The 26,277-nt window shown below is 39.0% G+C and overlaps 2 protein-coding genes across 2 annotated transcripts in view; one reads left to right on the top strand and one right to left on the bottom strand.

The window, feature by feature from the left end:
* Positions 1 to 4,382, top strand: part of LOC110949674 (carboxy-terminal domain RNA polymerase II polypeptide A small phosphatase 1-like) — a 37,563-nt gene extending 33,181 nt beyond the window's left edge. The window contains exons 6-7 of the mRNA XM_022191838.2: positions 2,309 to 2,494; positions 2,666 to 4,382. Coding sequence (XP_022047530.1) covers positions 2,309 to 2,494; positions 2,666 to 2,794 — 315 coding nt within the window. The 3' untranslated portion in view covers positions 2,795 to 4,382. The remainder of the gene's footprint in view (positions 1 to 2,308; positions 2,495 to 2,665) is intronic.
* A 4,760-nt stretch (positions 4,383 to 9,142) lies between these two features.
* On the bottom strand, positions 9,143 to 22,671 carry obsl1b (obscurin like cytoskeletal adaptor 1b). The gene is made up of 7 exons (XM_051959426.1): positions 22,407 to 22,671; positions 22,000 to 22,269; positions 21,153 to 21,419; positions 19,936 to 20,202; positions 15,159 to 15,320; positions 12,688 to 12,954; positions 9,143 to 9,438 (listed from the first exon to the last, which is right to left on the bottom strand). Exons 1-7 carry the CDS (start codon positions 22,669 to 22,671, stop codon positions 9,143 to 9,145), a joined length of 1,794 nt encoding a protein of 597 aa, XP_051815386.1.
* Between the last annotated feature and the right edge of the window lie 3,606 nt (positions 22,672 to 26,277).

Genomic DNA, 26,277 nt, shown 5'->3' with positions numbered 1-26,277 from the left:
CCAAAAATAGGTATAATGGAGGGCATAGTTGTCATATTCATTCATCAAAGATGCATCTTATATGGGTCTCACTCTCCAATTTGAGAATTATTTATAGTGCAAAATCTTTATTTTGAATATTATTTATTTGTTTAGATCTGTAAATTCATAATTCCATGTCAGTGTCAGTTGGATGTTGCTTTCTCAAATGAATTTACTGCATTTGTTTTGGGAAAACATTTCACTAAAATGTTTTTCAAACATTTCTCAAAGGAAAAAACGATTCAGTCCTCACTTGAAACTGTTTTTAAATAACTGGATTGGCACAATGATGGCACTTAACTCCAAAAACCAAAACGTTTTATGAACACATTGAAAGTTTTATGAGCACATTGAACTCAAGGGAAAACATCAACATAAAATTGGCACGACTTCTCCCAGTAAATGTCCTTAACTTTGTACATTACTGAGAAGAATCCAGACTTCATCCACTGGTTGTCATTCCCAAAAAATTGTTTATGTGTAAATACGGACCACTGTTGGTCCAGCAGCCTTGTAGAGCTTCATAATACTAAAGAAACAGTCATCTTCTGTGTCTAGTTCTAGGCTCTCTGCCAGTACTTCTCTTTTATATCAGAGAAGAAATGCTAGCACTATTTACTGGTACGTTATTCCGGTTTTGGCTTTATTGCGTTTAAAATGGCTAAAATTATAATGTTATTGGCAGGTGTTACATTATTGGTTGCTACACACCTAATGGGAACATTTGGGATTGAATGCTGTTATTAGTAATCACTTCTTTATGGTGGACACAAAGTGAATGTGCTTATACTGCACATTAGCATTTGATGCATTGGAAGGTTGTAGCTCCATGGAAGCCATAATGTTCATGTTTTAAAAGCTTACTGTGAAGAATAATTCATTTCAGAGCTTGTTAAGTGTCATAATCTTCAGACTAATGTACAATATGCACCAAGTTATAGTTTTACAAATTAAACGCCAGCTCTGTGGGGACACGAGACACACAACGGAATGCTAATAGCTGAAACTAAATGGATTCACACTGAGCTTTGTTTTTGCTTGTTTAGAAAGCGAATGCTCAATAATAACCCTGTTAGAACTGAACAATCTGTGTATTATTTAATTGCAGTTTTTCTGACTAATAATATGGTTTGATTTGCAAAAAAATAATATAACCTAATATAAAAATACACAACTCTGGCTCTGATGCAGCTGCTTATCTCTATCTGTAGTCACTGATTATACAGTCTGGTTATAGAAGAAGGCTGACGGCCTTTTAACACACAAGGATGAATGTCAGAAAGCTCTCGTAATTAAACGGACATAAAATATACATTTTTACTGCATGTGTATCTTAGTTCCAGTCACCATTTCTACATCTTAATAACAAATAATCATTATCAGTATTAGGCTGGAAAAAAACAAACATTTATCAACCACTGGCTGTTACACAAAGAGGCCAGCATTAATTTGTAAAATCCTTGACACGACCATTAAAAGCCTGAGTTACACGTCCTGCATCTCATATCCTAATTTGCAACCTTTTTCATTTGCTAATTGCATTGTTTCAGACAGCAATTTTGATTTAAAATGGATTCATTCTTCAGCCCTAGGCACTTAGCGGTTGCTCACTTAATTGAAAATACATCATTTAAAAGAAAATTAAACTATGATAATGGTCTATCTGATAAAGAAATGTGTTTGTTTCTTACCTGCTCCCTGGCCTTCTGTCATTTTGCAAAAGTGGCTCTCCGGCAAATCAAGTGGCGCATCTCTGCCCTACAGCACACACCACCACCTGTTATCTGCTGTTTAATTCAGTAGTCTGTGCTTGTCTTGTTGCTTTTGACTGGAAAACAATTTAATGAACATACCCAAACATAACTGTTGTAGAGCTATAGATAAACATGCACTACCGTTCAAAAGTTTGGGGTCACTTAGAAATGTCCTTATTTCTGAAAAAAAAGCATTTTTTTTTCTGACGAAGATAACATTAAATTAATCAGAAATACAGTTTAGACATTATTAATGTAGTAAATGAGTATTTACCACAGGAAACGGCTTATTTTAGTGGAATATCTGCATAGGGGTACAGAGGAACATTTCAAGCAACCATCACTCCTGTGTTCTAATGCTACATTGTGAAAGTCTAATTAATGATTAGAAAATCCTTGTGCAATTATGTTAGCACATGAATAAAAGTGTGAGTTTGGGTGATGCCAAACTTTTGAATGGTAGTGTTGCTCAGCTGTGTTTGAAGCTGGTCTCTGTTTTATCATTGTATTTACTGATTTATTTGCTTCTATAGTACGCAGATCCTGTCTCGGACCTGTTGGATAAGTGGGGGGCCTTCCGGAGCCGGCTCTTTCGGGAGTCGTGCGTCTTCCACAAAGGGAACTACGTAAAAGACCTGAGTCGCTTAGGAAGAGACCTGAACAAGGTCATCATCATTGACAACTCCCCAGCCTCCTACGTCTTCCACCCTGACAACGCAGTATGTCATTTCTATTTCTTTTTCTGACATACAACATACATGTGATTAAGACACCAACAGTAATGTCCCACTTTCAAAACAATATCCACATAATTGTTCACATCATAAAGTGCTGTAGAGTACTAAAAAGGATTTCTAACTTTGCCAACTTGTGCTTCTTCAAACGTCCAGGTTCCTGTAGCGTCCTGGTTTGACGACATGTCAGACACTGAGCTCCTCGATCTCATCCCTTTCTTCGAGAGACTGAGCAAAGTGGACGACATCTACGAAATTCTCAAGCAGCAGAGGACTTCAAGTTAACAGTGGCAGGGTTCTGGGATGGAAATAATCACCAGCGGCTGTTGTCTCGGGGCCACGGAGGCTGGTGGGCCAAGGGCTCCACACTGCTTCCCACTACAAGGACCACACTGCGAAAATTTACCTGCCATTTAATCTCATAGTCTTTGAGTAAGTTGGATAAAATAAAAGTAAAAGCAGCAGGGTTATGTGTGACTGCACTGACAGTTACCTTATCCATCCGTGCTTGTCGTAATGCCGGACTTAATATGAGATTAAATGACTTCTGTAGATATCTTTTGCAGTGCAGCTAGTGTGTTGTTGTTGTCGTTATGTGACAGCAGTGACCTTTGTAAGTGTGCTGTAAAGCTAGATTGTGTGAACAGATGTTCAGTGCCTTTCTACACGTGAACCGCCATCAGTCATTTTAATTCAGTACAATGATGCATTTCTAGTGAGATTTCAAGCGTAAACGCACAGAAAAGAACAAGAATCCATTAACTTAATACAAACACAGTCGACAATCATTAACTCTGGAGATTTTAGGTGGAATCACTTCTTGAAATGCACATTTTGACATGTTCCAAGCACTGTGCACTTACTGTATGTCTTTGGAAAGCTTTGAACAAAATCTACCATTTACTGTAGCATTTGCATTTAAGTTTAAAAGGCTCCAGAACACAGTAAGGAACTGTCACTGAATGTGTTTATTCTCTACATTCTAGGTGACAACTAAATCCATTATTACAGTAAAGTAATTATGAGTGTGTAATAACCCTTTTAGAAGTTGTTCAGCTGTGTTCAGTCATGAAAACGTAATATTTTAGCTTTATAATTGCGTAACATTAATTGTTGAAAACATGAAGCTTTTAAAATCAGTTATATATAAAACTCTGGATTAGCATTAAGATTATTGGACCTTTCACACACAGAGACTTACCACTGCAGAAATGGTGAGATTTTTCTTGTAAATACAGTATATCAGGATTATCGTTTTGATTTGGTTTTAATGTTATTTTGTCTAATGTTATTTTATCCAGTTGTATCAGCCGCCACAGTGTGCCGTGCATCAGTAATGCAATGTTGTTGTTTAATGTGTGCAGGAGCGGGTTGTGACCTGCTACAGGATCTTAAATAAGTCTGATTTGAAAGCACACTCTGATGCCTCCTATCGGTAAACTTGAATCCGAGCTGTAAGACGTAAATGGAGTCGAGTGCACTGCCTTATTGGTCTGCGTGTCCAGTTTCATGGGGGGAAACTTGTGCCAGACATGCTTGAGTCCTGCTCTACTTTGCTTCAGTCTGGAGCGAGTGTGTGTTTTTGTATGCGTGGAGTTACAGTGTGATTGCGTCAGCGTGAGTATTTCTATGGGTTTCAGATTAAACAAAAGATACTTTGACAATACGCGGACAACTATAACCTGTCTTGAATAATGATTTAACTTTTTTTTTTTTTACTGTATGCATCAAGAGTATTAACATTGTGATTTAAACTGGTTCAAACAAGTGAGTTTTTAAATTGCTGCTGAGACTGAAAAACAAAACAAACAAAAAATAACAGACTAGAGATATTTTTACCGTGCATCAATAAAGCATGTTTTATTGAAACAGGTCATATTTCACTACAGTACTTGATTTCACATACCTAACGCTCAACACAACATGGCAGAGCTGGAAACAGGTCAAATGGAAAAATGGAATATGGAACAGATTTCATATGAAAACAGCTATCATTCTCCACTCATCAAATGTAATACCCACTCAACAAAGCATTTTAGTAAATCAAGCACGCCCTGATTATCAATCAAGGTGATCAAGTACATTTTTTTTAACCTATTTCTTTCTAAATTACTTCATTTTTGGCCCAATGTATTTACATTACAAGCCTCTTGCTGCAAGACAGAACTTTCCTCATTCAAACTTGTCATCAAAACATACAAAACAATTTCTATACAATGAACTGATGATGAAAATAGACTTGAACTGTGAAATTGAATGAGCTGTTGTTGAAGTGATCCATTCAGCATATTGATTGATCTGATTTTGGGGAGTTGACTGGAAGCTAACACTGCTAGTACGTCATGCTGGTGTTTCTGTTTTCTAAACCCAAAGAATTCTGAGTCTCTGTCACTGCAGCCACACAAAACCATGCTTTGATATATGATGAACCTAAACTGAGTGCAAATCAAGGTATGTAATATTACAAAATGCATATCTAGTCTGTAAGTTGTGGTTCTGAAGCTCTACAAAGGACCAAAATAGAATCTGGAGCACAGAAAAGAATTTATGAGGGGAAAAACCACATGTACAATCAGTGTGTGTAGGCAGTCTGAACAAGACCAGATATCTGCAAATATAAGAGATTTTGGTTTTGATTTATGCCAGTTTGGAGCCTTAGCATCAGTCCTGTTAATTAAAATGTCTCAGGTAGAACTCTTAATGTGGATTGTATTGATTTTAACTATACACTCCTCTTTACAGAATTTAAACCAGATATTTATTGGCACAAAAAAACACAAAGCTGAAGCTTTTTTTCAGCCAGTTAACAGTCAAACCACTTTCACACAGGGCATTATTTACACTGAAACTGCTATTTGTGTAATGACAACGGAAAAAAATCAAGTCATCGAAATATCTTCACACTACGACACGTTTTACATGAACAGGATTCTATGAGACAATTTAAAGAACTGCATGAAAATCCATCACAACCCTGTTTAAGCCAGTTTTATAGACGGTTTGTAAATATATAAGCAATGTCAATGTTACAACTTGAAATCGATCAATATAGTTGTCAGGTGACGACAGATGAGAGATTTCACTCAGGGGTCACCTGTGAAATTTGAGCAGAGAAAAGAAAAGATTTAAGAACAGAAAGTGAACAAGGCTGGTCTTATTCTGTCAACATATCAGTAAACCTAAGTTCTACGTGAGTAAACTTGAGTTGAGTACTACTCAAGTTTACTACAAGAGTCTACTCCATACATATTGTAGTCATTATTAGACATGATGTAGACTCTATCCAGCAAAGGATGTGCTAAAAAAAACAGTTGCTAATAACTGATGAAGCTAGGGGTGTAACGATACACGTATTCGTACCGAAACGTTCGGTACAGGCCCGTTCGGTTCGGTACAGAGGTGTACCGCGGTATGAAAATTTTAAGACCATTAAGAATGGCAAATGTACAGAATTGTTTAAATTGTGAAACCTAAAACTTTGTAGTGCCCACAGTTGCAACGGACCTTCTCTGGCTCACACAGTCGCGCAGTATTGCGGAACTAAAAACAAGTAGGAGTTTCCAGGGAGATAGGCTCCAGCACCCCCCGCGACCCTAATGAGGATAAAGCGGTGGAGAATGGATGGATGGATGGAGTTTTCAGGGAACCACAGGATGTGATGGATCGTTATTCTCCGGCTATGGCTGCCGGCGCTTCCTGGCTAATGCTAGCAACAACGGGAAGAAGCTAGTGCTGGAAGATGCTCCGGCGTCATTAAAATCACCCGTTTGGGATCACTTCGGTTTCCCAGTGAAGTACGAAAAAGTAGAAAAACAAATGGACAGGACGAAAGCCATATCCTGGCACTGTGAAGTGGTCCTCAAGTATGCATCCCACAACACGTCAAACTTAGACACACATTTGAAAAAGCACCATCCAAGCGTAACTATCCCCGCTGCTAGGAAAAACAGCGGATTGTACAAACGATGCTCCCAACATCATTTCATCAAACCCTGCCTAGCAATTCAGAACGGGATTAAGCAATAACCAAGTCCACTGGTGTTTTCATAGCAGCAGATCTACGGCCATGCTCCGTTGTTGAGAAATGAGGTTTTAAACTCATTATGAAGGTAAGTGTACATTAACTTTACTTTGTATTATTGCTTTGCTCTTTGCTATAGATAAATGACTATATTGTGTATTTTTTTAGCCTACTAATATATTTATGCTGGTAAACTAAATGGAGTTTTTTAAAAAAAATCAGTAGGGTTGTTTTCTTTTCATTTTTCCCCTTAACTGAGAACCGAACCGTGACTTCCGTACCGTAATACGTACCGAACCGTGATTTTTGTGGACCGTTAAACCCCTAAACACCTCGAAAGAATGTCATATCTACTCGTGAACCCCTACAAGTTATGGTCCGAGCCATGTTACAATGAGATCTGAGTAGAATGAATGATTTTTTTTTCCATCTCACAATTCATTTCAGAGATTACAAGTGATTTATAGAGCCAAAACAATTGAGTATTTAACCCAAAGAAAGCAAAAAAATTAGAGTAAGTCCTGCATATTGTATGTTGTGCAAGATAATCTGTTTTTCTCTCATACTTATTTTGGAAGTCATCAGGTTGATCCTGCTCAAAACTTTCACTTTGCAAAAGCAGCTGCACAACAGAAATATTTATACTTGACTAAACTTAACACCTGAGGACAAAGACATTTCCCAATATTTACAGTAAACAGCACAAGTAAGTACACCTCTGTGCAATATCACCTAAAAATCAAATGATTCTGCACTGACATTACTTCTCATTTGAACAGAAGGTATTTGTTCTGAATTAAGAGTTTAAATTTACAGAAAAAACAAATATATATATATATATATATAATAATAAAAATGGGGCTGCACAGTAGTTGGGCAGTTAGCATTGTCGCCTTGCATCTAGAAAATCCCCGGTTTACGTCCTGACCTGGGCCTGGGATCTTTCTGTGTGGAGTTTGCATGTTCTCTCTGTGCATGTGTGGGTTTTCTCTGGGTACTCTGACCTAATCTATCTTGATTTGATCATACCAAAAAGTGTGTATCAGGCTTCATTTCATGATATTTAGCAAAGTTTAATCTTGCAGTTTTGTGTTGAACAGCAAGCAGGGCTTTTTCCTGGATTCTGTCCATAGAGTGATGCTGTAATGCCCTCCACCCAGCTGTCACATAAAGTGATTTTCACTGATAACCCCAGAGCCAAGTGTGAAGCAACTGCCCCACTGTTTTTCAGAGACAGATTGTGCACCGTTTATGGCATGATTTTCGGAAAGTGGTACTATGGCTTGTTCTGTACCTCCTGATTACTGCTGCAACTGTGTTTCCACAGATTTTTAGTTGGTTGCTAATCTTTCTGGTTCCTTTTCCAGCTTTATAAAGTTGAGTTATGAAGAAGGTCTGATATTCATAGCTCATTTATAACTATGTTTACGCTAATTGGAGATCACAGATGGAATTAGAAGTAGTGCAGTTATTGAGATGGGAGGCAGTTTTACATCATTTGACATTCAACTATATATTACACACTCACTTCTACTTCTACTGTGTGCACTAGTAGTACCTAACCTACATTTAGCTCAAAAACATTCAGAGCAAAACCATCTGCTTCACCAGTGTTATTCTGTATACTGACATGCATGACATGTATCACACTCTTATGGGGTTTTCCAACATTTTAATTTTCCCTGCTGTGGCCGAGTTCTGGTTGACCTACATTTTGCCCTCAGTTTAAACCCAAATGAATGTACAACAGTTTTACCACTGAGTCCAGATAATATAACATTACATGCTTTCATTTAAAGCCAATATAATAAAACTATAATTAGTTTACGCGTCTACACGTTCAAAGGGCTCCAGAAGGTTCTATGGTATGTGCTCTGGATTGCTCGACCTACATCTCTGTTGATAGGGTAGGCCCATAAATACCCTATATTATTTACAGATTGCAGCACTCTTGGGGCCAAAACATTTACTGTATTTATTGCTTTGGGTTGCATGTGCCGCGCCAAGTCATGCAACGTGCTTAAACATGCCACCTGGGCAATTTGGAATCAGTCCGAAGGGTTTGTCTTTTTGCTGCTGCAGTTTTAGTTTTTTCATGCTACTGCGAATAGGGCTTTTTAACTGATTTGTTTGGGAAAAAAACTATTACAGTTAAGCACTGTTTGCTTTTGCAAGGATGGAGCATTCCTCTGATTAATCTAAAGACATTTCTATCCAGACAAATGAAGTAAACTCAAAGCTTTGCCATTACCACCATCTAGTGGTTAACTGTTGAATTACATTACTGGGTTCTACAGTATATAACACATTGAACCAGCCTGTGAACTAAATTTGCTGTTATTCCTGGTGCTAATGAGGTGCATCACTTTTCTAGCCTATACACCTGTAAAAGTAAGTATTAGTTTCATAGCCTTTGATTGTCATAAAATATTTCTACAGCAATTTGTAAACTAAATAGATTACTTTGACATATTTGCAAATGACTTCCTGTTAATTTTAGGAAGTCGCAATCTCTTCCTGTGGCCCTCTATCAATCTTAAATGTACACAGATATATCCTTCAGTCTATATATCCATATCTATGTCATATTTAAACTGTTCAGAAAATTGCAGTTAGTAAATGGTGTTCTTCTCTGTACTCACTACCCGAAGCTGGGCTCTGCTCTTTGTTTTCCCAAAGGTGAACTCCACCACTCCACCCATATCTGGGGAGGTCTGCCGGAGGGTCAGCTTGTACACTGTTCCCATCTTCTCCAGGCGAACCCGAGAGCTCGGCTGCAGGGCCTCCCCATTCAGACTCCATATGGGGGATTTAAGGACAGGAACTGAGATCTCACATTCAAAGCAGGCCTCATCAGGAGCCATGACCTCCACGTCTTTTAGCTCTCTGATTATCAGCAGAGACTGGGCTGTGTCAGTAAACAGCAGAGAGGGAGCAGTGTTAGCTGTTTTTTAAATTAATGTAAACACATATGTGTTTTTAACAAGCTCGCTGCTTGATATGTAAGAACTGAATGGTAAAATTAGGAGTATTTTAGAGGAAAAGGAACAAAACTAAAACTTTGACAACACTGACATCTACTGGTTAATAATATATAGTATTGTATTTAGCAAATGCCATGCGATAGCTCGTTCCCAGACATTTACAGTGCATATAAGTGAAACATGTGTTGACCTGTACTAGTAGGGAAAGTACAGGTAGTACTAATAATATTCATTAACTTTTTCACCAGTAAGTCATAGCAGTCTGATAGTGAACTGGAATGCTCAATACTATGGCAGCTAAATGGAATTCAGTGGGTGTTATTCATCGTGTGGCTGTGGGTTTAAGCAGACCATCCATTAGAATGCAGTGTTAAAGATTCCACTACCTATTAACAGTATCTTGTTCTTCAAATGCAAAAACCTAAAAAAATTAAACGCCAAGCCTTTTGCAAAGGCCACTATCTACAAAGCCAAGTGTAAAAGGAAAACATGCAAGTAAAAACGTGATTACAAATTAAGAGTAAGTACCATGAGACTAATTTCTCTATTTTGGGCCTCTTCTCCTTCTACCTGCCTGTGATCTAGAAATTGATCTTAGCCTGCCATTTTGAGGGACGTCTTGATTCAAACGATGCACCTCAAGCATTGAGGAGGCTTGTTCCGTGGTCCAGTTCTGATGCTCATGTGCCCATTGTTGGTGCTTTCGGTGGTGACTGCTCTGTGGCTATGCAGTTCCACATGCAAAAAACCGCAACGCAATGTATATTGTGACATCTTTCTATCAGAACCAGCATTAACGTCTTCAGCAATCTGATCAGCAGTCGTCTGTTGGATCAAACCAACCGGGACTGCCTTCGCTCCCGACGTGCATCAATGATCCTTGGCCGCTCATGACCCTGTCACTGGTTCACCACTGTTCCTTCCTTAGACCACTTTTGATAGATAATGACCACTGCTTATCGGGAACACCCAACAAGAGCTGCAGTTTTGGAGATACTCTGATCCAGACAATTTGGCCCCTGACAAACTTACTCACATCCTTACGCTTGACCATTTACCCTGCTTCTAACACATCAACTTTGAGGACAAAATGTTCACTTGCTGCCTAATATATCCAACCCACTAACAGGTGCCTTGATGAAGAGATAATCAGTGTTATCCACTTTACCTGTCAGTGGTCAGAATGTTATGCCTGATTGGTGTATATCACTCAATCAAAATACATGTAGCTCTTTGTGGGCTGTTCTGCTCACATGACAGAGATCATGAAACACAGTGGTATAACAAAAAAAATAGACTGATAATGCAGCTGTGGGTATTATCTGAAGTAAGGATGTCTCATTTTGTTAAATGCCTGTTGACCTGACTCCTCTCTCCTCTTTGCTTCATCTGCTTAGATGTCTTAGATGTGACAAGAGGAGTTGAGGATGTTCAAACTGAGAAATAGGGGGCTGGTAATACTCTCCTCCACATGCAGAAAACACATGTTTTAACTTTGCTTTTCCGGTAGGTGGTGCTATCAGGCTAAGTATGTATTTACAGTCTGGGGCTCCCTCCGTTGCACCACTACATTACTACTATAAGAGAGGGGTCTCAGACAGTTGCTATTGTTATCTTATAACAGCCTTGGATATGTTGCTGGGGAAAATTAAATGTTGTTGAGCTATGATGACTGAGGAGTGCCTATATAATGAGAGTGGCGACAACTGGGGATTTGACGCCATTTTGTTTCCATTCACTCAATATGGGATGCGCAGCGCGAGGTGCACATTCACGAAAACGATGAATTGTTTACTGATTTCAAGACATGTTTTGGACAAAATAATTTACTGGCTTGTTTTGTCTGGATGTCCAAGGTTGGATTATGGCCGTTTTTAGTGGAATATTTTCATATGTGACTAGTTTTGAGCCTTCAAAGGTGAGTTGTGCTGTTTACGTTATTTGCTGTTTGTTGGACAAATGTGTTTATATTACCCGCTGTGGTAATCACATCTGAAAGTGGTTTATACCGGCGGATTCATGAGAATCTAAGCTTTCCATGGGTATATAATGTTTCTATCATCGAGTTTGCAGCTTCGGTCAATTTAGTAAAATACGTTTTCCCGTCCGCCTGTACGCTGCTGCAGCTGTAAGCATATGGCTAACAGCATCTTCATGCTAACGGCGGCTAACAGCCCAGAAACAAGTGAACAACACGGAGCCTGTTCGGGTCATATGAGGCTGATAAGTGACTACAGGTTGGACGGAAAACAGAAAATAGGAAACAGAAAACTGTCAGCTCTTTGTTGAATTGGAAATCATGTGAATGAACAGGGAGGCTGTTGTCGAAGCTCAGATGGGCCGCTGAAGTTTAACGGGTTACCCCGTTAAACTTCAGCGGCCCGTATTTCATGCATGAAAATGGTCAAAGTCAAAATAACCACAACTGCCTAAAATCACATCAAACTTTTCTATCTGTCATTCACCCATACATCATAACATGAAAGTACATACATGGGACTAACCTGGCACAAAAATCATGATGAAGTCGGTTTCCATCCCACTCTCCGGACTTTATTTTCCCCCAGTTTCATTCTTTCACTACTCCTGGGAAATCTAAACATGTGTAATCCCTTCTCCGATCGATTTGTGCACCCAAAGGCACAACAGCCCGTCATTTTTCAGGTATTTATGAAGCCAAAAAAGACCTAAAATTACTCTCTGTGTTGTAAACAACGTTAACAGGCATAACCGGCGTTCATGAATTGGAAACAAAATGGCTCCTACAGATCACGTGACCAAAATTTTTTGAACCCGTCATGTCGCCACTCTCATTATATAGGCACTCCAGTAGCGACTATAGTCAGTATAGGATCGCCAATGCCATTCACATACCAGTGACAAGAGCTGCACTATATACACAGTAATTATATATAAAAAGCTGGAGAACTCTTTCATATATGATTCCATTTTGCTGCTAAACTAGGATCAGTGTGTTGCCAAATGGGATTATTGTTCAGTAAAAATTTTTTAACAGGTACATTGAAAGTTTTATTTGTAAAATATCCAGCTAAACAACAGTTTACAGACTAAAATACAACTGGTTTCTATGCTGATATTGTCAAATGAATTTGCAAAATCAATTTTCAAAGTTTTCCTCTAAACTACAGAGTGCTTTATTCTTGAAATCTTACCCTCCACTGTCAGTTTTGCAGAGCATGTGTACTCTCCAACCTGCACACTGTATGTGCCCTCATCGTCTAGCGCCACCTGCTGGATGATCAGTTTGCGATAGCAGCCTTCACTGCAGATCTCAAAGCGCTCAGAGGGCAGGATGACATTGCTGCCTTTGTACCAGCGGATACTGCATCTGGGGTTGGACACGGTGCAGTCCATGATCACACGGCTTTTCTCGAGGGCGGTCTTGTCCTGCAGAGGTTTGACAATGTTGACAGGAAGCTCTGAAAAGGAAGAAATGTAGATCAAATTTAGGACCCACAATAGAACGGCATGACAGAAGAAATCATAACACACTGTGACAGTATGTAGTGCAAGACTTGATGAATAATTGTACCTAAAAAAGATTCATGTCAAAACACATTTCTACAAAACAATGGCAATTAAACATATATAAGTTGTAAAATATGTGATTGCATAAATATCCACCCCTTTCAAGTCAGTATTTAGTAGATGGACCTTTGAATGCAGTTACAGCTTTGATGATCTGTGGATGAGACTCAGTCTGCAAAATAAGTTGTAGTTCTCTTCCTAACTACATCAGGTAGTCATCCAGAATTTTCCTACACTTCATTTTACCCTCTACCTTTACAAGCCTTCCAGGACCTACTGCCAAGAAGCATCCCCACAATATGATGCTGTTACTACCATGCTTCATGGTTAGATGGTGTGTTCACCTAGTCTGATGGCCATAAAGCTTAATTTTGCTCTCATCAGTCCAAAGAACCATCATCTATTATAACAGTGGCTGTCTTTGGGAGAGCACTGTTGCCTCACAGTGAGAAGGTCCAGAGTTGAAAGGTTGGCTTTCTGTGTAGATTTTGCATGTTCTTTCTGCGTGGGTTCTCACTGGGTGCTCTGCCTTCCTCACACAGCCCAAAAACATGTTTAGGTTAACTAGTGGAGTCGGTCTCTGTGTAGCCCTGTGATGGTGGACTAGCGACCTGTCAGCTGACTCCAGCCCCCCGTGACCCTACAGAGGACAAAGCAGTGTATCGAAAATGGATGGATGGATGACTGTCTTTGTAATGCTCCCCTAAAGCTTTGACTCATGAAGAACCAGTAAAAAATGTATGTGCAGGCTCCCTTATAAATGGTGTTGCAACTAGTAACTTCTTCAGAAGAGTCATAGGTGTCTTGGTGACTTTTTCTTGCATTGTCGCTGAGCTTTAGATGATGACTTGTTCTGAAGAGCTTTACACGTGCCACATTCCTTTCACTTTTTAACGATGGATGTAATGTACTCCAAGGAGTTATTCTATGATTTGGAATATTTTCGACTCATGTTTTTTTTTTTTAAAAAACTATTCACAGAGTTAAATGGAGTGTTCTTTTATTTTCATGGTGCATTTATCACCATTAGTATTGATTCACCAGTAACTGGACATTCCAGATACTAGTGGTTTTACACTACAACCTTTGAGACACATTAACTGTCTCTATTTCACTAACTGTGTGACTTCCAGCACCAGTTGAATGCCCCTATGTTGAATTAGGTGAGTCGCTTTAAAGTTGTGTATAGTTATGCAATCAGTTATTTGAACAATGAATGGGCATTGCTTTGTAAAAGTAGTTTTTTTCACTTGAAAGTACCTTTTCAACTAAAATCCTCTGAAACAATCCTAATTGTATTGACCATGATTCAATGTTGAAAGGTAAAAAAAAATAGCAAAAGAGGAGTGAATACTTTATAAAGGACTGGAATTATCATTATTCTAATACCTTCCACGTCCAGGTAAGCGACAGATTCAACATGTCTGGCAACAAACTTGATCTCTCCAGAGTCCTCTGGTCGCACATTGCACATAAGAAGAAAATGTTTTCTCCCTGAAATGAAAGAAAAATTGTGAAAAAATAAATAATGATCAATAATTTTTTTTTAGGTAGACTAGTAGTAAGCGGCTTCATTCTACTGGCTAAAAATATGCAATTACATAATGTTTTTAACAATATTTACTGATAGGTCTTATACTGAATTGATACATACACCACTGTTCAATACTTTGGGGTCATCCAGACAATTTCATGTTTTCCATGAAAAGTCACACTTTTGTTCATGTTCTAACATAATTGCACAAGAGTTTTCTAATCACCAATTAACCTTTTAACACCATTAGCTAACACAATGTAGCATTAGAACACAGGAGTGATGGTTGCTGGAAATGTTCCTCTGTTCCTAATGTAGATATTCCATTAAAAATTCCAGCTAGAGTAGTTATTTAGCACATTATCAATACGTAGCCTGTATTTCTGAGTAATTTAATGTTTACTCATTGAAAAAAGCTGTTTTTCTTTCAAAAAAAGGACATTTCTAAGTGACCCCAAACTTTTGAATGGTAGTGTATATTTTCACATAAAAAGTAACAAATCCGTTTAAGCCTCTGTATTGTTACAGTATTTAAAGGTGAGCATCAGTTGGCAAGCTGACCTTCCTGGCGGATCTTGATGGTGCTAGTGGGTTGTATCCGCTCCCCGTTTTTGTACCATTCTCCTGGCACGTCCTCCACTGAGATTTCACAAACAAACACAGCATTCTGATCCTCCTGAATGTCCAGGTCCTCCAGACGCTGCAGGGTCAACAGTTCACGCTCTGCCAAGAGAATTAACATTAGAGAACTATTCAACATGATATTGGAAACAACCTGAGAAGCATCTATTTCAGAGCAAGAACTTCTGTTTCCTATTCTGAGAAAAAAATATGTTGGAAGTGTAGACATCATGAACTCTGTGCATTTTAGTTCCTGCATGCAGGCAGGTGGCAGCATTGTGCTGTATTTGCAAGACTGAAAGACTGGTCAACATACAGTGTTGTCTCTACTGTAAGCGAGCTAAAAATAAGTATCACATTTAAAAATTTACATACCATATTAAATTCTATTGACAGTAATATAAATATCATAGCAAATGCCATTCACTACTTGCAATATTGATCAGAAGAGTTGTACTCAATCTTCCTTTCTATACATTAAAACTACTGCCAAAGTAAAACCAATGCTTTCTAAAAAGCAAAGTTGAACAACTTATCCACACACAGATGTTTTTTTTCCCTATCTGCAACTTATTATTAATTTGACTAAAAGATGCGGCAATTGCCAGTTTACAGTTGGTTCAAAGTACAGCAAATAGATCAAATTTGTCTCTGACTGAAAAACAGTGGCTCCCTATTTGCTGCAGAATTCAATGTAAGATTCTCCAGATTACTTTTTTAACCTCTACATGGTCTGATTCCACTCTACATCCAAAAACTTTTATTCTCCTCTTCCGGACATATATCCCTCAGATAAAAAAACAAAACAAAAAACAAAACAACAACAAAAAAAAAAACTGGCTATTGCTTCTAAAAATACCACAGCCCAGGCTTAAAATAAAGAGGGACCATACTGTTACTGTTTTAGCTCTATTGCAAATGTGTACTGACTGGCATTTGTTTAATCATTTCTAATGTCATTTCTAATGTTTAATTGTTGCTGTTGAAACACCTTCTAACTCCAGTTTTGCTATAGAAATAAAGTTTATTATCATTATTATACTATAGTCATAGACTGCATACTACTCAAACAAGTCTTAATAATAACAACAACAATAATAATAATGGGTGATAAACTGTTACTGAAAAAAAAACATACCCTTATATAAAAAAAATGCATCCAGTGTACTGAAATATAATACTTCAGAGTATTTTGTAAAAGTAATACTCAACCCATACATATTTTTCTATCAGAGTTTCAAGTGTATTGAAAATCATATGCAGCATCCTGCACACCTGCACAGCTGTTTTCTATTACTCTAATTAGACACCAGGACAAACAGGTGCTACAAAGCTAACAGCAGAGGCTAGGATGAAGGCCTCAAGCCTGCAACTGGTTTCAACATTTTTAGGGAAAAACTAATTGTTGGGCAAACTTAGATATTATCTAAAGAATGCCCCTAGCCCAATGGAGATATTGCAGTTTATTTATTAACAGAAGAATGAAGCTGTAAATACAACAGCAGCTAATGAAGAAGTGGCTAACAGTGGCTAGCCCCAACATAGATGGTGGTAAGTGTTGTGCAGAAGTTACACATCCACAGTCTTGTTGCTCAGGTTTATTGTATCTAACATTACCAAGCCTGCTGTATCTGCTGTAAAGGAAACATGCTAAGCATTGACAGTTTCTAAAAGAGTCTCTTCTAACCTCAATGTCTGAAATACTGTGGAAAAAAATAGCAACATCTCTGGCAGATCTCCAAAACTCTACTGTAGGCTGCTGTGCTCCTCTCACAACATGGTTTTGTGAGATGGAAAAAAACGGTTCACTAAGGAATCAGAGTATCTTAGACATCACTTCCTTTCTTTTACCTTATTCGACAGATTTGTTTTGCTTGTCTTGGAAAAGCACAGACAGGACTAGTATTCTGAACAAAGAAGTAACGGTGAGCCATTATGCACAAGACAGAGCTAAAATTCATCTATTCAGTATTTATTTTTTGAATACATTGTATATTTTTTCTGCCAAAATATGTCAAAAAACATTTTGGCAGAAAAAAAAGCTTAGTACCCAAAATTTGGATAAATATTTCTGCATAGTTCAGCACTATTACGGTAGTATCACATGTGAACTTCTTATTGAGGAGTGGCAAATGGTTAATGTGGGGTACTGGAGAAAATGCTACTCTAACATGCAACATATAAATTAATGAGACTATATTTTGAAAAAGTAATAAACAAATAATACTTGTTCACTTGTGTTATGTGTGTGGTAGGCAGGCCAGCATTTATTTTAATAATGTCTCGGAATTTGTTCTGGTGCAAAAGGGGATCATTTCTGCAAGCAGGTGACCTGAGGCTGAACCTGTTTGGTTTCTTCACATTTTCTATGGGGCAAAGGAAACTCTCACGTTAATTGGTAGTGTATGTTGTAGTGTTCACTGCTTTGAACTCATGTGACTGGACAGTGCTCAGTGCATTTTCTCTGCCACACATACAATTGACAGCATGTGGCCAAGTGTCGCTTAAACTTGACAGTTTGTTAGTTGAGCAGTGCTGCAGAAGAAGCCAGTTCAAGCGAAGCTACCTAGCTTGAAGTAGGCACAGCCACTGAAATGAATGAAAATTCAATTTTATCTTAAAACTAAGAAAAATTTTCACCAATTCCTACAAGTGCTGAGTCTAACTTCTGAGTAACAGCCAGCTGTAATGTGAATCGACTAGAATAGCTCATGCATTCAGTCAGCAATTAGGTAAATTAAAAAAAAAAAGATTATTCCATTTTAAAGAACCCATAGCTAATAAATATTGTTTCAACTTTCCATTCAAGGAATCATTTTTTGAATAACTTTTGTCTTTTATTTGATAAATGTTGTAGAGACAGATGCATAGCATGAAGAGAGAGTGGAGTGATGGGCAACAAGGGTCCCCTGGAGTCATACCATGGATATTTCATTGATGTGGTATGTGCCTGAATCACCACCGTGAGTGTTTTTTCAGTTATATCTACTGTTACTGCATTAAATTTGGGTTAGTCACATTGTGCATCTTATCCACCATATGCCTCAGTGGCTTCTAGTTTGATGGTGATAATTTCACTGGACTTGTTGACCACCTCAGTGGTTTGTCATAGTTAGAGAGCTCTCTTTGTGTGTTTTGATAGTAAATCCTGCCATGTCTCGCTTACAGTTTTACTGTGTTTTTGTTGAATACTGTAACACAGCTCATGCTGTTTTCATGACACAATTCCCATTCTTTGAAGAGTAACTTAACACCCCAACTTTGCTGACCTCCTGCGTATAACTTTACAGTTTGCTGCAGCTCTTCTCCAGAACCCAGTCGCATCACTATTGGGTGTGGGTACAGGTTTAACAGAGCACAACTCTAACTACATTCATCTACACACCATTGGAGGTGAAGCAGGCATAAAACCTTCAGCCACGTGTCAGCATAATACTGGTTTTCAGCCTGACATTATCAGACTCTTTCAGCCTGTTTAGACCATCATATAATACCACTAAAAAGCTAGAGTTAGAAATTTGTGGTATTAGGACAGCAGACCTTACCGTAGACCTCCACAGAGCAGGATGTCATAGCATCTCCAGCATCACAGCTGTATATGCCAGAATCACTGACTTGACATTTCATGATCTGAAGAAATCGTTTTCTTCCCATTGCATAAATCCGCAAGTCCTTGCTTGGTTTCACCTCAGTGCCATCCTGTAAAGCATAAAGAATCACACACACACTGTATGTCATATGTTATGTATTGTCCTAAACAATAATTTGTGCTTCTTTACTGTTCCACACAAATCAAACCAGCCGAATACAAATGTTGCAAAAGGTCAAAAATTTAGGCTTATTGCTGTTACAACTTTATTTGTTTACATATATTTTGGATATTTGTGGGTGTTTATAATCCCTAAAAGATTTTTTAATGCTTTGAATATTTCATTTCGTGTGTTTTAAGTGACAATATTAAAACAGGACTCCTGTCAGTATCATAAATGCTGCTTATGAAGAACAAGAAGGCTCCAACACTCGCCTTCATCCATTTCACGTCAACGTTGTGTCTTGACAGCTCACACTCGATAGAGATCACTGCCCCTTCAGGGAATTTCTGATCCTCCAATTTTCTGAAAATGGTGACTGGAGGCTCTGGTAGAGAAAACATCTTGCTTAGTTAAGCAAACAAAACCTCATTCAAATTTCTCCAAAATGCAGCAATGCTAAACTTTAAAGTAACCTATATGGACATATGGACTAATTTATTGTGATGACATTTTCATCCAATTGCCATCCACAGCATTTCATCGCGAGCTCAAGGGGATGATGCATACTGAGTGACAAGGCATGGAGTGGATTAAATTACAGCATGAGGTTAAACTAGCACCTGACAGAAAAGACTGAGCAGAGCTACTGCTTTTCATTGGGTCATGCTAGACTATTTTGTGTTTGTAATGTGAGCCTGGATAAAAGCAACGGTAGCAGAGCCGTCACTCCATTCTATTATCATGCCTCCACCAGCTGGCATTTGGCCTACGTTGAGTAGACCACTTTAGCTACCAGTCTGGGCTCATAACAAAATGAGTACAGTAAAATGTTGTTTTTGTTGGTAGTGCAGTAGACTGTACATTGTTTGCTGTGGACAAAATGTGCAAATAATTCATTGTAATTATTAAGTTGGTTTTTCTTTAGGATGTTGGCAATGCATTTACTGCTTTTCTAAATTGCCTACCCTTCACAACAAGTCTTGCAGATGTCTTCAGATTCTCTACACAGAACACGAAGGTGCCAGTGTCTTCTACTGATAGGTTAGAGATAGTGAGGCTGTGGACTTGTCCTTTGGCACTCATACGAAAGTGATTTGTTGGCTTAAGCTGGATTCCGTTTCTGATCCAGGTGCCTGGTACATTGGGATGGGAGAGCTCCACTTCAAAAGAAGCCGTTTCTCTCTCTGTGGTTTTAATGTCGGTCAGACCCCTCTTGATTGTGATTCTGCGTGCTGCATGGGCAACAAGGAAAGAAAAGTTATGTTTGACAGACTGGAGCCAGGAACAAGCATTTTCATTCCAATTTAACACTGAGCAGACATGGTGTCATTTTTCTGTTACGGCTTGGAGTCTGTTCTGTTTCCAGCAGTTCAACAATACAAGCTGGCACACACTGACAAGCTGATATTTTAGCCATTTGAGCACTGGGCTTTACACAAAAGCCAGCTTTGAAACTGCCAACATTTTTCACTTATTCTAACACAGACAAGCATTCCCTGTGGAAAAAAAAGGAGTGTTTATTTTGGAGACCTGATGACAACAACCTTAGTTTTGAAGGCCAGGGTGTAAATTTAGATGCAATGAGAGGAGATCCAAATTCATAGGAGGTGCCAACAGCAGCCTGAAGTCCTGACTTTCCCCTTCCCACCCACACTAGTGTTGAAAGAACAGCCTTTAATTCACCCACTGGCCTGTGGATCACAGAACTGGGAAATATAAGAAGCATGCACAAGAAAAACAAGCATAAGTACATCTTAATCAGTACAAGATGCTGTTTTTACAGTGAGCCATGCTTGCTGCTTTCGAGAAAAGTACTTGAGGCTTATTCTTAAGAAATGTTTACTTTGTTTACAAAATATAATTCTATACCTTGAATAGCAGCATTTCCCTTAAAACAGTGGGCTGACTTCTGTGTGCTGAAATCATATTTACTGATTCTGTGCCAATACAGAAACTTTGGACTGAAAGTCATCTTGCGCTGTAGGGAAATCACCTGTTCATTTCCATCATTTTCCAGTTTAAGTGCCACCCTGGTCCCCAGTCACTCAAATTACTCTTACTCAGTTAATTGAGCTTTTGCCTTCACAAGAAGCAGTGATGGAGGGCGCGCTAGAGATGGAGTCGTCAGCAACAGCAGTAAACAAACAACAACAGCACATAGTGAGAACACGTGCACACTCACGTTCCACTGTGAGCTGGGCTTGCGTGCGGTCATGGAGGGTTTCACAGCTGTAGGTGCCCCGGTCAGACACAGCCAGTTTGTGGAGGGTAAGACTGTGCTTTCGGCCCGTGTGTTTCAGAGTATACTTGGCCCCAGGGTGGATCAGCACCCCTTGTCTCATCCACTGCACTTCTCCCGCATCTAGACTCACTTCCACCTCTAGAGTTGCCTCACTGTACTCTTCAGCTACAACTGGTGTCATTTTCTTGGTGAACAGCACCTGTTGCTCTTAAAATGAATGTCAGGAATTACTAGATAGCAGCATCTATGGGTATATGTACTTTCTATGCAGTTTATGCACTATATGAAAGAGTTATGTATGTGCTCTTTGTTAATACTGCGATAAAGCCACACTGAGACAGAGTGAAATACGATACAGACCAAAGAAAGCCAGCAAAGCTACATGGCAAGTTCAAGCAAAGTGAACACGCAAAAAGCTCTGAGGAGCCTTGCCTCCTGCAGCGTAACATACGCCAAAACCACTGAGCCACTTGTCTCTGTCAGTAACCAGAGGAATTCTAACAGGAGAATCTGCTAAGTGTTAGCTGTGAAAAACACCTCTTCAATAATTTAAACTTGTTTGAAATGATCACAAATTCATCAAATATGTTTTGTGGTGTTAATGGTGTACTAGGATGATTTAAATGCTTACTTATATGTTCATATTCACTTCAGTCTTTCTGAATGTATCTCATAGTTGAAGTATTTGTTAACTACTAGAGGGATATGAGGTTATTACACAGTAAGTGACTGTGAAATAGTGTAACTTCTGTGATCCATAATGTTAATGGAAGGGACAACAACTCACCTTGAACCTGAAGTTCTGCCTCTGATACCAATCCCTCTGCATCAGCTGTCACTCTGCCGCTATCTGAAACCATGCAGTTGTTGATGCAGAGCATGTGGCATAGTCCATTGCTAGAAATGACAGTACGCTCATTCAGAGCTACTTGCTTGCCATTTAAACGCCACACCAACTTTGTGTCCTCTGGTGAAACCACACACTTAAATACTGCATCTTCTCCTTCACAGACGGTGATGTTACGAAGCTCTGCTATGAACTCAACAACACGAGGAGCTGAAAAACATAAAGCGGAATTAGATTAATCATGCTCTAAATATTACTGTGGCACATTGACAGTAGAACAATTTTTTATTAATAGATTGTTTCTCTTTTTAACCCTTCTCAAAGTTGTAGAATTTGAATGGACATACTTTCTACAGTGACAGTTGCTGAGGTTCTGTCATCCGTAGACTCACAGACATATTCCCCAGCATCTTCTTCCACTAGTTGGCGGATGGTAAAACTTCGCTCTCGACCTTGTGCCCGTATTGTATGCCGACGGCTTGGGGAGATCTCCTGGCCATCTTTTAGCCACTGGACATCTCCCTTTGGCTTGTTGATCTCACATTGCAGCATAGGGCTGCTGCCCTTCAGAGCCACAATATTTTCCAGCTGTCTGATAAACTTCACCTTCATGTCTGATGAATAAAGAAATGCAATTTCAGAGATATTAACTTTGTGACAGTTGTAATCAATTAAGTGTTTATTTGGAAGTAGAGGTCACCTTTTGGTAAGGAGTGCCAAATTCTTACCTTTGACTAAAAGACTGAAATACATCTCATCTGTGTTTACGTCACAGACATATTCCCCTGAATCTGACAGCTGCAGAGGATTAATGGTGAGCTTGTGGGTATTACCCTCACTGGAGATGTGAATGTTGTCCTCGTTCAAAAGTTGGCCATCTTTCAGCCACCGAACATTAGCTCTTTCACGACTCACAATGGCACACAGTGTGACACTCTCATTTTCATAGGCCAAAATGTTCTTATTTGATTTTTTGTTCACAAACTTGGCTGGTGGCTCTGAAAAAATGTGATTTACCTAAATGTTACTTGCATTCCAAGTACATACAAGGTACAGCAGTAAGATACATGAAAACCAGAAGCACGTTTTAAGCTCACCTTGGACCTCCACTACTGTTATTAGTTTGTCATCGATGGCATCACAAATGTATTCTCCAGAGTCTGACGGCTGCAGTCCAGAGAGAACAAGCTTCCTCACAAGCTCATAGCTGTCAATTTTTATTCGAGTGTCTGGTTTCAGTATCTCGCCATTCCGTAACCACTGGACAGTGGCGTTCGGCCGAGACACTTCACACTCCAAAATAAGGTCATCTCCTGCTACCAGTATATGATGCTCTGGGTGGCCTGAGTTTCCAACGATCTGCACAGGAGGCTCTAAACACAAAAGATGGACTATCATTTATTGTTTTTCTAAGTGGTGAAATATAGGCTACATTTATTAATTATTAATTATTGAGATGATTACCTTTGACAGTGATATAGAACACCATCTTATCATCCACTACATCACAGGTATACTCCCCCGAATCCTCGAGCCCAGCATTGAGGACAACCAGCGATCGGAAAACACCTTGCTCCTCACTACAGTATCGCTCGGTGTCAGTAATTAGCTGATTATCTTTGTACCAAGTGACTGAGGCATTGGATCGTGAAAGTTCACACACTAGAATAATATCATCTGATACTAAGAATTGTTTTTCTGTCTTTGCATCAGTTTTTCCAAGTATTTTTACAGGCAACTCTGAAAATGAAAAGAAGAAGAGAATTTCTATTGTAACATAGTCCCAAAGTCTCAGGAGGTGCTAATTATGTCAAAGTTTAGGATGCACCTACTCATCACAGGGAGCTGTAAAGTTGCTCTGCACAGCACAATGTCAACTTGTAATACTAGAATAATTCAGCCATACACTTTTCTACTGGAAACCACTTGTCAGTTAAAATAAGGATATTGAAAGCCCCACCTTGCAAGTTCACAAGATTGATTCTCTGGGTTTCTTAGGTACGAAACCCTGGAAGTATGAATCTGTGTTTTCTGTCTGTCTGTCTGTACACATATATGCAGTAACATCTGGTTTAAATTCAGTGGGAACTATCATTTGTTTTTCAACAGGACAATGACCCTAAACACACCTTTAGGCTAAGAAAAGGTATCTGATCAAGAATGTTAAAGAAATTTATCCTAGTGTTCAGATGAAGTCAGTGATTGCATTTATATTTCTGCAGTCTTGCAGATGGTTCCTTCCTAGCATAATCTCTACTTTTTTTAATGCTCGAGAGAAAAAAAATTATTTTATGCAATCTAACTTGAAACTTTATTAACTGAGTTCTTCCCCTTGAGAGTGGGAAGTGTGCCCACTCTATGAACTGGGGTGCGACAAGGTAGAAAGCATGTCATGTTTTCTGACTTTGGGGCACCATGAGTTATCATGTGAAAGTAGATTCTTAATTCTGGAGTGAAATAGCATACCTTTCACTGTCACACTGAAATCCATCACATCGTCCTTTGCATCGCAGACATATTGCCCAGCATCTTCTACACTTAGAGAGTGAATGGTTAATTGGTGCATGACACCATCCTCAAGGATAGTGATATTTCTGGAGTCCTCTACTTCTTCCCCATTCTTCTTCCATGTGACTTCAGCATTGGATCTTGAAACCTCACAGTCAAGAACCAGAGTCTCCCCAGCTACTTTCTCTACTCTACTTGCCATCTTCCGTGGACGTATGAAACGAACGGGGGCTCTGTTTAGTAAGAAAATTTTGTGTTAAAATAAACAAACCGTGACACAGCAATGCAATTGTTTTAAATGTGCATCCTTTGTCCAGTTATTCCAATATTATCAAGTATTACAATTACCTGCTATGTTTACAAAGAACGTCACTGAGGCGTCTGCTGTGTCACAAACATATTCTGCTGAATCTTTAACAGTAGTTTCAGGTATAATAAGTCTTCTATAGACCCCATCCACCTCTAGAATTAGGTTGTCATTCTCTTCCACCTCGAGTCCGTCTCTATACCAGCGCACCACTGCATTGGGCCGTGAAATCTCACAGCTCAGTACCATCCTCTCAGAGGTCTGCTGACACAGTTCCATTTGTGATTGACTTGGGGATACAATTTGCACTGGAGGTTCTGGAAATAGACATTATGACCAATGTTTATCAAATATTACAGGAAGTGTACGATCATATAAGTGCAAACAAAAGAGGTCCATGTCCAAGAGAGTTTATACTACTCTACATGTGTCAAATGGGAGTCCGCTACATATGCTGTAAGTTGATCTACATTTTTCATGCATGCACACCACTGCTGAGCATCTGCACTATTAGAGGCAATAGACCCCTAATAGCGCAGACTCTTGCAGGCTCAGGGAATGATGAAATTTACATCAGACCATACTGGACCCTTGCTTGATGATGCAGAACATATATCACTGGACATCGACATGTTCTAATAACACATGTCAGTGCCTTGTTAGTTTGAAGTTTCTTGATGCCTTACATACCACAGTCAAAACACTGTGCTTTGGTGATAGAATACTGAGATGTGTTACTTTTAAAATCAGAGATTTTACCTGTAATACTGAGGTGGAAGAATATGGAATCGTCAGCTGTATCACAGACATATTCTCCAGAATCTTCAACTCCACTAGAGATGATCTTTAGTCGCCGATAGGGGCCTTCTATCTTCAGTTTGATGTTCTCACTCTCTTGTAGCTTTTGGCCATCCTTGTACCAGCTGACAACACCACTGGGACGAGACAGTTCACAGCTCAAAATAATTTCTTCAGGAACGTGACGGTCAAGATGGACATCCTCCTTGGGATAGATTATCATCACAGGAGGTTCTTTGAAGGAAGAATAAATTAAACTGAAATATCTGTTTACATTTTAATACAGGTAAAATCAAGTTTAAAGTGAACATGTTATTAATTTTCATGTAATGTATTTTTAGTAAGATATATCAGTACCTCGAATGGTAACCTTGAAGATTAAAATGTTGTCACCTGCACGGCATGTGTATGTGCCTGTGTCAGACAGCTGGGCTGAATGTACAGTCAAATTTCTTTTGGTGCCATCTGCTTGGATTGTGACATTACTGCTTGGTTGCATTTCAGTTCCATCTTTATACCACTGGACAACGCCATCAGCCCTTGATATTTCACATGACAGCATGAGCTGTTCATGTTCCACAACACTCTGGAAAAGGTCCGTCTCC

This window comes from Acanthochromis polyacanthus, chromosome 14, assembly GCF_021347895.1.
Source record: "Acanthochromis polyacanthus isolate Apoly-LR-REF ecotype Palm Island chromosome 14, KAUST_Apoly_ChrSc, whole genome shotgun sequence".
Lineage (NCBI taxonomy): Eukaryota > Metazoa > Chordata > Actinopteri > Pomacentridae > Acanthochromis > Acanthochromis polyacanthus.
This window is presented reverse-complemented; position numbering and strand designations above follow the sequence as displayed.